Below are 14,624 nucleotides of genomic sequence, written 5' to 3' on the forward strand. Positions count from 1 at the left end.
AGCCCACTATACTTGGTTGCAGTCTTTCCAGAAAGTACATGCTCTTCCTCCTATGCCATAAGATTCCAAGGCCAGAAGGGATAACTGTGATCATCTAAAAAGAAAAGGAGTACTTGTGGCACCTTAGAGACTAACCAATTTATTTGAGCATGAGCTTTCGTGAGCTACAGCTCACTTCATCGGATGCATACCGTAGAAACTGCAGAAGACATATACACACAGAGACCATGAAACAATACCTCCTCCCACCCCACTGTCCTGCTGGTAATAGCTTATCTAAAGTGATCATCAAGTTGGGCCATTTCCAGCACAAATCCAGGTTTTCTCACCCTCTGCCCCCCCCCCCCCAAACTCACTCTTCTGCTGGTAATAGCCCATCCAAAGTGACCACTCTCTTCACAATGTGTATGATAATCAAGGTGGGCCATTTCCTGCACAAATCCAGGTTCTCTCACTCCCTCACCCCCCTCCAAAAACCACACACACAAATGCACTCTCCTGCTGGTAATAGCTTATCCAAAGTGACCACTCTTCCTACAATGTGCATGATAATCAAGGTGGGCCATTTCCAGCACAAATCCAGGTTTTCTCACCCCCCCTCCCCCATACACACATTTGGGTATGTCTACACTACGAAATTAGGTCGAATTTATAGAAGTCGGTTTTTTTGAAATCGGTTTTATATATTCGAGTGTGTGTGTCCCCACAGAAAATGCTCTAAAGTGCATTAAGTGCATTAACTCAGCGGAGCGCTTCCACAGTACCGAGGCAAGCGTCGACTTCTGGAGCGTTGCACTGTGGGTAGCTATCCCACAGTTCCCGCAGTCTCCGCTGCCCATTGGAATTCTGGGTTGATATCCCAATGCCTGATGCGGCAAAAAACATTGTCGCAGGTGGTTCTGGGTACATGTCGTCAGGACCCCGTTCCCACCCTCCCTCCCCCCGTGAAAGCAAGGGCAGACAATCATTTCGCGCCTTTTTTGTCTGCTGCCAGCCAAAGATGTAAAGGATCGATGGAGTGGGTCAGAACAAGACATAGACCAGATTTGTTTTGGACTCATTTTCCTCCTCCCCTGTCTAGATCACACTGCAGTCAGTCACAGAGAAGGCGCAGTGAGGTTAATCTAGCCATGTATCAATCAGAGGCCAGGCTAACCTCCTTGTTCCAATAAGAACGATAACTTTGGTGCACCATTTCTTATTGGAACCCTCCGTGCAGTCCTGCCTGAAATACTCCTTGATGTACAGGCACACCCTTTGTTGATTTTAGCTCCCTGAAGCCAACCCTGTAAGCCGTGTCGTCAGTCGCCCCTCCCTCCGTCAGAGCAACGGCAGACAATCGTTCCGCGCCTTCTTTCTGTGCGGACGCCATACCAAGGCAAGCATGGAGGCCGCTGAGCTCATTTTGGCAATTAGGAGCACATTAAACACCACACGCATTATCCAGCAATATATGCAGCACCAGAACATGGCAACGCGATACCGGGCGAGGAGGCGACGTCAGCGCGGTCCCGTGAGTGATCAGGACATGGACACAGATTTCTCTGAAAGCATGGGCCCTGCCAATGCATGCATCATGGTGCTAATGGGGCAGGTTCATGCTGTGGAACGCCGACTCTGGGCTCGGGAAACAAGCACAGACTGGTGGGACCGCATAGTGTTGCAGGTCTGGGACGATTCCCAGTGGCTGCGAAACTTTCGCATGCGTAAGGGCACTTTCATGGAACTTTGTGACTTGCTTTCCCCTGCCCTGAAGCGCATGAATACCAGGATGAGAGCAGCCCTCACAGTTGAGAAGCGAGTGGCGATAGCCCTGTGGAAGCTTGCAACGCCAGACAGCTACCGGTCAGTTGGGAATCAATTTGGAGTGGGCAAATCTACTGTGGGGGCTGCTGTGATGCAAGTAGCTCACGCAATCAAAGATCTGCTGATATCAAGGGTAGTGACCCTGGGAAATGTGCAGGTCATAGTGGATGGCTTTGCTGCAATGAGATTCCCTAACTGTGGTGGGGCTATAGACGGAACCCATATCCCTATCTTGGCACCAGAGCACCAAGCTGGCGAGTACATAAACCGCAAGGGGTACTTTTCGATAGTGCTGCAAGCTCTGGTGGATCACAAGGGACGTTTCACCAACATCAACGTGGGATGGCCGGGAAAGGTGCATGACGCTCGCATCTTCAGGAACTCTGGTCTGTTTCAAAAGCTGCAGGAAGGGACTTTCTTCCCAGACCAGAAAATAACTGTTGGGGATGTTGAAATGCCTATATGTATCCTTGGGGACCCAGCCTACCCCTTAATGCCATGGCTCATGAAGCCGTACACAGGCAGCCTGGACAGTGGTCAGGAGCTGTTCAACTACAGGCTGAGCAAGTGCAGAATGGTGGTAGAATGTGCATTTGGACGTTTAAAGGCGTGCTGGCGCAGTTTACTGACTCGCTTAGACCTCAGCGAAACCAATATTCCCACTGTTATTACTGCTTGCTGTGTGCTCCACAATATCTGTGAGAGTAAGGGGGAGACGTTTATGGCGGGGTGGGAGATTGAGGCAAATCGCCTGGCTGCTGGTTACGCGCAGCCAGACACCAGGGCGGTTAGAAGAGCTCAGGAGGGCGCGGCACGCATCAGAGAAGCTTTGAAAACCAGTTTCATGACTGGCCAGGCTACAGTGTGAAAGTTCTGTTTGTTTCTCCCTGATGAAACCCCCCGCCCCTTGGTTCACTCTACTTCCCTGTAAGCTAACCACCCTCCCCTCCTCCCTTTAATCACCGCTTGCAGAGGCAATAAAGTCATTGCTGCTTCACAGTCATGCATTCGTTATTCATTCATCACACAAATAGGGGGATGACTACCAAGGTATCCCAGGAGGGGTGGTGGAGGAGGGAAGGAAAATGCCACACAGCACATTAAGCACAGCACTTTAAAAGTTTACAACTTTAAAATTTATTGAATGACAGCCTTCTTTTTTTTGGGCAATCCCCTGTTGTGGAGTCGCTGGTTGGCCGGAGGCCCCCCCACCGCGTTCTTGGGCGTCTGGGTGTGGAGGCTATGGAACTTGGGGAGGAGGGCGGTTGGTTACAGAGGGGCAGCAGTGGCAGTCTGTGCTCCAGCTGCCTTTGCTGCAGCTCAACCATACACTGGAGCATTCTGGTTTGGTCCTGCAGCAGCCTCAGCATTGAATCCTGCCTTCTCTCATCACGCTGCCGCGACATTTGAGCTTCAGCCCTGTCTTCTGCCCGCCACTTACTCTCTTCAGCCCGCCACTTCTCCTCCCGGTCATTTTGTGCTTTCCTGCACTCTGACATTATTTGCCTCCACGCATTCGTCTGTGCTCTGTCAGTGTGGGAGGACAGCATTAGCTCGGAGAACATTTCATCTCGAGTGCATTTTTTTTTCTTTCTAAGCTTCACTAGCCTCTGGGAAGGAGAAGATCCTGTGATCATTGAAACACATCCAGCTGGTGGAGAAAAAAAAAGGGACAGCGGTATTTAAAAACACACATTTTATAAAACAGTGGCTACACTCTTTCAGGGTAAACCTTGCTGTTAACATTACATACATAGCACATGTGCTTTCGTTACAAGGTCGCATTTTGCCTCCTCCCACCGCGTGACTACCCCCTCAACCATCCCCCCTCGCCGTGGCTAACAGCGGGGAACATTTCTGTTCAGCCACAGGCAAACAGCCCAGCAGGAATGTGTCCCTGAAGAAAAGCACCCTATTTCAACCAGGTGACCATGAATTATATCTCACTCTCCTGAGGATAACACAGAGAGAGAAAGAACGGATTTTGGTTGAATGCCAGCAAACATACACTGCAATGCTTTGTTCTACAGTGATTCCCGAGTATGTGTTACGGGCCTGGAGTGATAAAAGTGTCCTACCATGAAGGACGAAATAAGGCTGCCCTCCCCAGAAACCTTTTGCAAAGGCTTTAGGACTACATCTAGGAGAACCGCAAATGCCAGGGCAAAGTAATCCTTTCACATGCTTGCTTTTAAACCATGTATAGCATTTTAAAAGGTACACTCACCAGAGGTCCCTTCTCCGCCTGCTGGGTCCAGGAGGCAGCCTTGGGTGGGTTCGGGGGGTACTGGCTCCAGGTCTAGGGTGAGAAACAGTTCCTGGCTGTCGGGAAAACCGGTTTCTCCGCTTGCTTGCTGTGAGCCATCTACAACCTCCTCCTCCTCCTCATCTTCTTCGTCCCCAAAACCTGCTTCCGTATTGCCTCCATCTCCATTGAAGGAGTCAAACAACACGGCTGGGATAGTGGTGGCTGAACCCCCTAAAATGGCATGCAGCTCATCATAGAAGCGGCATGTTTGGGGCTCTGACCCAGAGCGGCTGTTCGCCTCTCTGGTTTTCTGGTAGGCTTGCCTCAGCTCCTTCAGTTTCACGCGGCACTGCTTCGGGTCCCTGTTATGGCCTCTGTCCTTCATGCCCTGGGAGATTTTCACAAAGGTTTTGGCATTTCGAAAACTGGAACGGAGTTCTGATAGCACGGATTCCTCTCCCCAAACAGCGATCAGATCCCGTACCTCCCGTTCGGTCCATGCTGGAGCTCTTTTGCGATTCTGGGACTCCATCATGGTCACCTGTGCTGATGAGCTCTGCATGGTCACCTGCAGCTTGCCACGCTGGCCAAACAGGAAATGAGATTCAAAAGTTCGCGGTTCTTTTCCTGTCTACCTGGCCAGTGCATCTGAGTTGAGAGTGCTGTCCAGAGCGGTCAGAATGGAGCACTCTGGGATAGCTCCCGGAGGCCAATAACATCGAATTGTGTCCACAGTACCCCAAATTCGAGCTGGGAACGTCGATTTAAGCGCTAATCCACTTGTCAGGGGTGGAGTAAGGAAATAGATTTTAAGAGCCCTTTAAGTCGAATTAAAGGGCTTCACTGTGTGGACGGGTGCAGGTTTAAATCGATTTAACGCTGCTAAATTCGACCTAAAGTCCTAGTGTAGACCAGGGCACAAACTCACTCTCCTGCTGGTAATAAAGTGATCATCAAGTTGGGCCTGTGATCATCTAGTCTGACTTCCTGTATAACATAGTCAATGGAACTTCCCTCAAATGATTCCTCATATCTAAGGCTACGTTTTAGTCAACGGTATTTTTAATAAAAGTCATGGACAGGTCACAAGCAGAAAACAAAAATTCATGGCTCGTGACCGGTCCATGACTTGTACTATATACCCCTTACTAAATCTTGGGGCAGCCTGGGGGGATGCTGGAGGGGGAGCCACAGGTGCTCAGAGGGGTGGTGGTGGTTGGGCGGGGCTGGCTGGCTCCTTGTGGCTCCCCGGAAGTGGTGACATGTCCCTTCCTCGACAAACATGCAGCCTTACTCATATCTTTTAGAAAATCTCCAAGCTTGAATTAAACATTGCCAGTCTAGCTTCAACTTCCAGTCATTGGATCATGTTATACCTTTCTTTGATAGACTGAAGAGTCCATTATCAAATATTTTTCCCCCCTGTAGGTACTTTGTGATCAAGTCACTCCTTAACCGTCTCTTTGTTAAACTAAATAAACTGAGCTCCTTGACTCTGTCACTATAAGGCAGTGGTTTTCAAACTGGAATACACGTACCCCTAGGGCTATGTGAGCTCTTGTCAGGGGGTACGCAAGAAAAATCCTGCAGTGGCGAACAACGCACTTTATTTAGTAAGACTTGGCAATCTAATCATAGGTATATTATGACCCTATCTCAGATTGGAGTATGCAGTAAGACTACATTATTTGGAAAGGGGTACACAGCCTAAAAAGTTTGAAAACCTGTGCTGTAAAGCATCTTTTCAAATTCTTTAATCATTCTCATGGTTCTCTGAACCTTATTCTATTTATCAACATCCTTTTTGAATTGTAGACACCAGTACAGGACAGTGTTCAGCTGCGGTTACACCAGTGCCAAATGTAGAGATTTGAGATTCCTTGTTATACATCCAAGGATTGAATTAGCCCTGTTGGCCACAGCATTGTACTGGGAGTTCATGTCCAGCTGATTATCCACTATGACACCAAAATCTTGGTCACTGTTTATTAAAATACATATTGTTTATTTGTGCCTTGTTTACCAAGCAATCCAGCAATCTCTGTATGGGTGACCTGTTTTCTTCATTATTTACCAGTCCGAATTTTTGTGTCATCTGCAAACTTTATAATTGATTTTATGTTTTCTTCCAGTTCATTGACAAAAATGTCAAAATAGTGTAGGGCCAAGAACTAATCCAGAACCCCAAGCAAAACACCCTCTCAAAGATGATTTCCCATTTACAATGACATTTTGAGACTTCTCAGTTAATTAACTTTCAATTCATTTAATGTGTGTTGTGTTAATTTTATATCATTCTAGCTTTTTAATCAAAATGTCATTCAGTACCAAGTCAAATGTCTTAAAAGAAGTCTAAGTATATTATGTCAATGCTATTACCTTTATTGACCAAACTTGTAATCTCATAAAAAATCAAGTTAGTTTGAAAGGATCTATTTTCCATAAACCCATATTGATTGGCATTAATTATATTACTCTCCTTTAATTTTTGATAAAGACTCATATCAGCTGCTCCGATATTTTGCCCAGGATTGATGTCAGACTGACAGGCCTAGAATTACCGAACTCATCCCATCTATACTTTTAAAATATTGGTACAACATTAGCTTTCTTTCTCCACTGTTCCAAGACTTATTGAAAATCAATATTAACAATGTTGTTCATTAACATTAACAATCCATGCTTCTCAGCCAGCTGTTTTAAAACTCTTGGATACAAGTTATCTGAACCTGCTGATTTATAAATGTCTAATTTTAGTAGCTGCTCTTTAACTTCCTTATGAGATGCTAGTGGAATGGAAAGAACATTTTCATATGATATGACTACATCATATTTTTCCCTAATACAGAACAGAAATATTTATTGAACACTTCTGCCATTTCTGCATTATTATTATTATTGATCATTCCAAGATGCAAATGGTAGAATTGACCAGTACTGTTGTTAGGATTCTTTGTTCATAATGTAGGTTTAAAAAATTCCTTATTGTCCTTAACTCTGCTGGAGATAGATATCTCTGTGTATCCCTTTGCTTCTCTTACCAATTTTATAGAATTCCTAGCTTCAGTTTTATATTAATTACTATTGACTTCCCCTTTCTTCCATTTGTTATATGTTATTTGGTGGTCTGTAACTAATACCCCCTCTTGTGCTTTCTGTTAGGGCATTGATCTGTAAGCATTCAAAATCATTTTCTTCTGAGTTGTCAGCTACTCAGAAACAGGTAATGCCATTTTTTTACATTTTACCCAATTGATCCTTTATAACTAGGTTATAACAATTGATTTTAATAGTCCAACTATGTGAATCATCCCATCAGGTTGCAGTAAAATCAACTGGATCAAATATGTGCTCATAAATGAGCAATGCCAACTCCTCTTGATTGTTAACCAGGTTCCCTAGCATTGATGTATAGGCAATTAAAGAATTTCTTCTTTTCTTGTCCTTTGATTAATTTTGTTCTCTTAACATCTCAATTTTGTGCTAAATGAGTGGTCATGGTTTTCCCTCTGTTTACTCTTCCCTTTTGTTATTATCCCTCCTGACTATACTAGCCAGCCTGAAAAAGTCGGTTCTCCTTCAGTGAGATGGATGCCATCCAAACTGTACAGCTCCCTCTCCTCACAGAAGATGGACCAATGTTATACAAAACCCAAACCCTCCATGTTCTGCCACTTACCTAGCCAGCAGTTCACTTTCAGAAATTTCTGTGTTCCTTTGCTTATGGAACAGGAAGGATCTCTGAGAAGATCGCTTGGATATTCTTCTTTAGCATGCTTCTGAGTTCCCTGAAGTTCTCTCTTATCTGTGAGATATCCCATGACAGCGCATCATTAGCACCACTATAAACTCTCTCCCCAATGGATCCTTGCCCATTGACTTCAGAAGCCTATCCAGTCTAGACTGACGGCTCCAGAAAGACGGAACACTGTCCTGTTGTCTGCCTGTCTTTGCAGAATGTGCTTTTGATTCTTCTGAGTACTAAATGCCCAACAAGGATCATCCGTCTTCCTGGGGCAGTTGAAGATCTCTTTTTGTGCCTGCTTGATTTTTTTAGTTTGGGCTGAGCTGCCATCCACAGGAGAGACCCAAACATCCCTCCAGTCTCTCGGGCCAGTTGGATTTTGAGAGAGATCTTCCACAGTTTCCATACTGAGGACCTGGCATTGATTGGAAACTTCTAGCTCTGGAATTCCTCTTGGCCCTCTTTTTTCTGGTGGCCACAGCCCCCCCATCCTTGTCTGTTTCCAGTCATGCAGAATGCTGCTGTGACCTCTTGCCTCTGGTGGTTATACACTGTCAAGCCTCTTCTCTGACTTCCTCTCTCTCTCTGACTTTTTGGTGGCTGTCCTTGAACCTGGGGTACTGGTGTTACTCAAACCTGGGTGTCTAGGAACTCCTCAGCTTCTCTGATTCTCCGTAGCGCTTCCACTTGACCTTCCAGTCCAAGAATTTTTTCTTCCAGTACAGTCACAAAATTGCACTTTATGCACAGGAAGTCCCTTCCGGCTTCAGACAGGAAAGAAAACATGGGACATCTGTTCCAGGTTCATTGCTGGTCACCATGTAAAGCTGAACCTGGAAGGAAAGCCTCTCACATTCCCTCTCCAAATTACCTACTTTACACTGGGAAGTACAAATGGCAAATAAAATATTTGTACATCAAATGGATCCCTTTTTTATATATGGTACAGCATATAGAGGCTTTGTTAAATATTTTTTCAGTGGTATAGATCCCTTTAGCAATCAAATGTGGACTTGCTTGAACCCAATGGGAATTTTGGCACTGACTTTAATGGGAGCAGGATTGGGCTCTGTATATGGTATTATCTGGGAACAATCAGGTAGAATTAAGAATGATATGGTAAATCATGTTTCCCTGACTTTTTTTCTCATCTACCATGTCAAATCAATAAAAATAAAAAGAGCAACTCATTACAGATGAACACTGTGCATGGAAAAAATCCAGATACTTTCTCCTGTAAAATATTTGGTCTGTTGAAAGGGACTTTGCTGAAGTTCAGTAAATTCTTTTGAATGACTGCTATAAATCTAATAATCAGCCTGTAGGTTTTAGATTAAGGGTGTTACTGTGGTATCTGAGCATTTTACACAGTGAAAATTTTTTATATTACTTACAAAATAAATAAAATTATAAGATGCTTTGTGTTAGATAATATAAGAACATGGGAAGAGGCAGTCCCTTACCTTGAAGACACAAGAAATTTCCATCTGTCCCTTCTTCACCTGGCCCCAATAGGTTTTAAGTATAGCTTTGGAAGTGCTCATTAGAATGTTTTATATAGACTCCAGAAAAGAACTTTATACATCAGATCTGTTACCCTGGACTGTGTTTGTCCTCCATTAGGGCAAGGGTCAAGACTCCTGTTTCCTTTATATGTGCTGCTGTAGATTGTTTGCTGGCAGTGGGATATATTTTTTTAATATCTGCATGTGGATCATTTGAGGCAAGTTGCCATAGGTGTTTTTGTTAATGGTTTTCAGCTTTAGTCTAACAATGTGGGATTACAGTAGTGGTTCTCAACCTAATTACCTTTGTGGGCCACATATGCAGCTCTCTATGTGTTATGCTGGCCACATCTACACAATATATACACTATCTGTGTGGCCCTGAGGATGTCACACGGGCTATAGGTGTGTGCTTATTGGGCTGCACGTGGCCCGTGGACCGCAGGTTGAGAACCACTGAATTAGAGTTTACTCCTGTTAGGCTGATATTTATCATTCTTTTTAATAATTTGACTCTTTATATAGCTGTTTTTAGAAACTTTGATCTAGTTACCCAAAAAATAATAATCTTCCAGAATGGCTGCTGAATGAAGGCAATGTAGAATATAAATAATTCTAGGGGTGAAGTTTGGATATAGCAGAATTCCATACTTTTATTTAAATACATACAAGCTAGTTGTTTTTTAATCTGCTTTTATTTTTCTTTAAATATAAATAGAAGTTAAATACTCTCTCACACATTTTCAAAGCATAAATTAGTCTGTGTTTTCATTCTACATACAACCGTCTCAAGTGAATTTCTTTTTCTTGAATATTAAGTGAAATCAGTTTGTATTGTAAATAGTGGTAATAAATACTGGTAGTGGAAGTAAATATTGAAATAAACTAGGCTCTGTTTAAATTATCTCTAAATCCTGGAAAAATAAATAGGCAATATTTTTAAAAAAATAAATATTTTAAAAAACAATAAATACATTTGTAAAAGGAAATCTTAATAAAATATAAACTATTCTGATTACTTCTGGTTCTTAAAATAGAACAACACCATCATCTGCCACATGACAGATTTTGTGATGAAGAAATGTGCCTGAATTAAAACATTCAAACACTGAGATTCCTGATGTTTTTCAGATATCGAACAGCCCTCACAGTTTTCTCCATGAATGAAGTAAAGTCTCGGAGGATGAGATGGGTGCTGATTTTCTCTATCCATTTTTTATTTGACTTCAGTTTTGCAAAAAGTGTGCTCTGGGTAGCTGGGTCTGGCATGATCACTGCATCAGGATTTTTCACCTATGAAAAAGAAAATAAAAATACATTGGTTACAATACTATAAAATGCTCTTGATGGACAGGATCTGCCTTTATGCGTGTGAAAAATGTAAAAGATGCTTACAAGAAAGCACATGCTTTTCTTTGCTGTACTACTGGGTCAGCAGATAGTCTGATGGGGCTATATAACCTTATTTATCCCCACTGTAATCTATGGTACTTGAGTTTCATTTGTAGCCTGTACTACTTGTGCTAGGGAATCTTTTTCGGAATCTGACCTGGCAATGGTTCTATGGATCTACTTGACCACAAACTAACAACAGGTGAGCAATAGGCTATGTCCCAAAGTCATCCCCATACTCAGTAGCAGCTAGGGCAGTTTGGCTGTATGGGTGGTCCAGGCCCCACTTCCTAATTGGGAAGGCAGACTCTATTTCTACTCCCCAGGATCTCTCATCGTTCCCACAGGCACAGGTTTTACTTGTGAGCTTTTTGTTAGGCATTATGTTTAGTTCCAGCCAGTTCAATCAGTTTCTCACTTTCATGAAGGCTAAAGTCTCACTGAGTTCATCCAGCTATAGAGCAACACAAACAATTGCCATAAATCAATGTTTTCAAGATATACAGGTGAAATCAATGGTCCATTATCTTTCCATAACAGGACTATTATTCTAGGTTATCATTGTGTGGAAAAAGTTCAGCTCCCATTCATCTAAAAATGATGAAAATAAATACTATACAACATTTATTTTATATATACAAATGGCTTTTCAAGGCATTAAAAATAGCTTGTAGGAAATAATGGCCTATAGTTTCCATAATTCTTGATCCTGCAACACTCACTCACTTAAGTGGTTCTTATTCACCGGGTAGCTCCACTGACTACAAAGAATCTATTCACATGAAGAGCTATTAGTGCAAGTAAGAATTGCAGGAATGGAGTGAATTTTAAAGAGTTACATTTCAAAGTATTGCAAGACATACAAGCACAGCTAATGTGTCCTTTCAAGGTATTGCAAAACATCCAGAACAGCTATTAGAACTGAATAGCATTTAATTTTCTGAGTCCACAAATATTCAGGCTTTTGTAAAATGTTACGGTGTTATCAAATGTGATGCAAAAAGCAAGTGTTTCTCTGTAGGTGGCACTTGTTATTCAGCCAAGTCATTAACCTATAGGTTGTGTTTATCAGTAATTCTATAACTTGTACATTTGATTTTAAACTGAAAATTTTTAATCATATCATACGATCCTGCATGAAAGCTTGCTTTTATGAGATTTTAAATATTTATATTGTTTGTTAAAGGTATTCTCTAGTCTTTCTCTGGGTCACTTTAAGAGTATTTGTTTTTTACTTCAGTGGGAGTTTTGGGCATGAAGAGACTGCAGGATTGAGTCCTAATTCTACAACTACTAGGAAAAAATTAACAGAAAGCAGATTTCTCTTTGTCACCAATCCAGCATCTACTTTTTTGTGTCATTTGCAAAATAATGTGGCACATTTACTTGCTAGAGCTGGTGTGCAAATTAGAGATAACAATAAGCTGTAGAAAGAACAATCTAATTGTCAGAAAATATTTGTAAAATCTGTAATTTACCATTGATATCCTTTCTGATAAATATTGAGAGCATGGATTTGTGGAGCCAGCCTGCTTCCATTGTAACCAATGGGATCACTATCAGTGTCTACGTATTTTTCAGAGCATAATATTTCTGTCTCCTTTTCAAATCAAAGTCAAAACAATTATGTATGGGTAAACATAAAAATAACTCACCATCTGCCTCACAGTATTTGCCAGATGCTTTGTACCATAACATATGGATTCCACTTTTTGCTTTTCACTAATAAATGTTTCTCGTACATATTCCAGGTATGTCTGAAATGTAAAAAGTCCACTGGAGATTCCTCTCAAGCATTTTTCCTAAAATGAGAGAAGGGTAAGGAAATTACTTATTGCAGAAAACATTATTTGATGAAAATATTGTTTCTATGTATCAGTTAACTAGCTAATGTTTATACAGTGCTTCAGTGAGCTTCAGATAAGGCCCTATGTATGGGGTTATTAATTTATTATAAAAGTTATTGATTCCTTGCCTCATTGAATCCAGAGAGTAGACATCCATCTTTCTCTGTGATCTTGGGGAGGTTCAGATTGTTTTGGGCAAGCATCTCCATACTGCTGTCACACACAGTAAACTTCTCACACATCTGGGAGTAAATACAGATATTTTATTACACCTTTATCACATTACCATTTCCCAGGCAAAAGGCACTGTATAACTATGTCAGTAGAAAGGCCTTGTGCATTACTGAAATCTCCACAAAAATGTTTTTTTAATCAGCGTTTAAAATTATTTAGCAGAATATGTTGTCCTAACTAATTAGAAATCACTGTTACATTTTCTATGCTTTTCATAATCTCCCATCAGAAACAATTTGCACTAGTCTGTCTGATACACAGCATGGTTACACTAATGCAGATTGGTATGTTTTCTAAGATGTATGTCTCAAATATTTGCTCCTGTAGAAGGTCAGGAGACTGCATGTCCTGTAAATAAAAATGCTCTGGGTGGCTGTGCATTGTGCCTGCCTACACTCACTCCACTTTTGACAAATATCTTCGTGGCCCACGAGCTTTTCAGGACTAAAAGGAATTCACTTCCATGCTCTCTTAGGCCTTGCCCATGGGAAACCAGCATAAGCCACCCTGCAGCCCAATCAGACAGAGAGGTGGCCAATTCCATGGCCAAGCTCAAGACAAATGACAACAATATCCCAGATAAAACAGCTGGAGGGAAGGAGAGGCATAAAACACCAGATAGTCCCCTTTGCTGTTAAAACCTGCCAAGTGCAGCAAAGAACTGACTAACTCAGGTTGGGATCCCAGTCCCAGCTGCCTCCGTGTATTACCCACCTCGTCCTTCAGCTTGGCCGCTTTGCTGTGCAGCAGCCATGCCAGGGATTCACAATCAGGCAGCAAGGGGCTTCTGGCAAGCGAGTCCAAGGGATCATCAACAAGTTCCTCTTCCCCGGAGGAATCTGGGAGGGGGACAGCTTTGGTCCCGACGAGCAATGTCAGGGCTGCCGCTGCCAAGAGAGAGTCTGAGAAGAGGAAATAGACAAGGGAGTGGAGTGAAATCCTGCCAATTAAGTTACACACACTGTCAAAAAGACAGTGGGAGAGACTAGCTCACTCTGCTGCTGAGCATCTGTGTTACTTACATCCCCGAAGATAATTCATTTCCTTCTCTTTTTTCCCCCCTTTGCTCTTTCAAAATAGTTGCTGGCCAGAGGGCTGGAGAGCAGAATGAGATGCAGGAATCCCTGATCTTGGGCATATTTATATTCATTGCCACTGGTCACTGGGAAAATCCAGTATTAGAAAAAAACTTTTTTGTCTTTTGTTGTAATGAAAACTGTTATTGGGCTTCTAATGAAGGGGAGGTATAGGATACTATTGTGAAACACTTCAGGAAACTGAGCTCATTATAATAATGAATTAAGGATGGAAAAATAGTAATAAGACAGAAACGCCCCTGCAATGTGTTCTGGACTACAGTAAATGACTCAAGCAGCAGGCTTCCATCACTTGCTCTGGATACTCATTTCACCCCTTTTACTTGGCATTAAACCAAGGGTGCAGCTATCCCAAGAAGCAAATACATTCTTGGGAGAAAACAGACATTTAATAATTATTATGTCATGTGCAGCAGAAGCAGTCATCCTTTTAAGGGAAAGGAAGCATAATTTAATTCCCTAAATAATTGGTAGACCATTCAGAAAAAAATACAACTCATAAAAATATACAAATAAAAAAAGACTGTAATTCTCAAAAGGATGAATTAGATGGTAGATGATGGATAGCAGTGAGTATCAGTTACTGTTAATTATTTTTACAGAATCCAGTAGTGTGGTAGGCATGTCAAAGTACATTTAGGCCTGGTATAAATGAGAAAATTTTGCTGGTTTAACTAAATGGCTTGAGAAATTGATTTAAGTTGGTTGAGCCTAGTGTGTGGATACTCTTATTTGGGTTTAAGAGTGCCT

General features: G+C 42.2%; 1 protein-coding gene across 1 annotated transcript; it reads right to left on the minus strand.

Moving 5' to 3' along the window:
* Positions 1 to 10,171: 10,171 nt before the first annotated feature.
* IL6 (interleukin 6) lies at positions 10,172 to 13,877 on the minus strand. Its single transcript, XM_073333744.1, has 5 exons — positions 13,800 to 13,877; positions 13,492 to 13,679; positions 12,672 to 12,785; positions 12,352 to 12,498; positions 10,172 to 10,597 (listed from the first exon to the last, which is right to left on the minus strand). Exons 1-5 carry the CDS (start codon positions 13,816 to 13,818, stop codon positions 10,406 to 10,408), a joined length of 660 nt encoding a protein of 219 aa, XP_073189845.1. The 5' UTR covers positions 13,819 to 13,877; the 3' UTR covers positions 10,172 to 10,405.
* Positions 13,878 to 14,624: the final 747 nt, after the last annotated feature.

The sequence above is a fragment of the Lepidochelys kempii genome, chromosome 2, assembly GCF_965140285.1.
Source record: "Lepidochelys kempii isolate rLepKem1 chromosome 2, rLepKem1.hap1, whole genome shotgun sequence".
NCBI classification, from domain to species: domain Eukaryota; kingdom Metazoa; phylum Chordata; order Testudines; family Cheloniidae; genus Lepidochelys; species Lepidochelys kempii.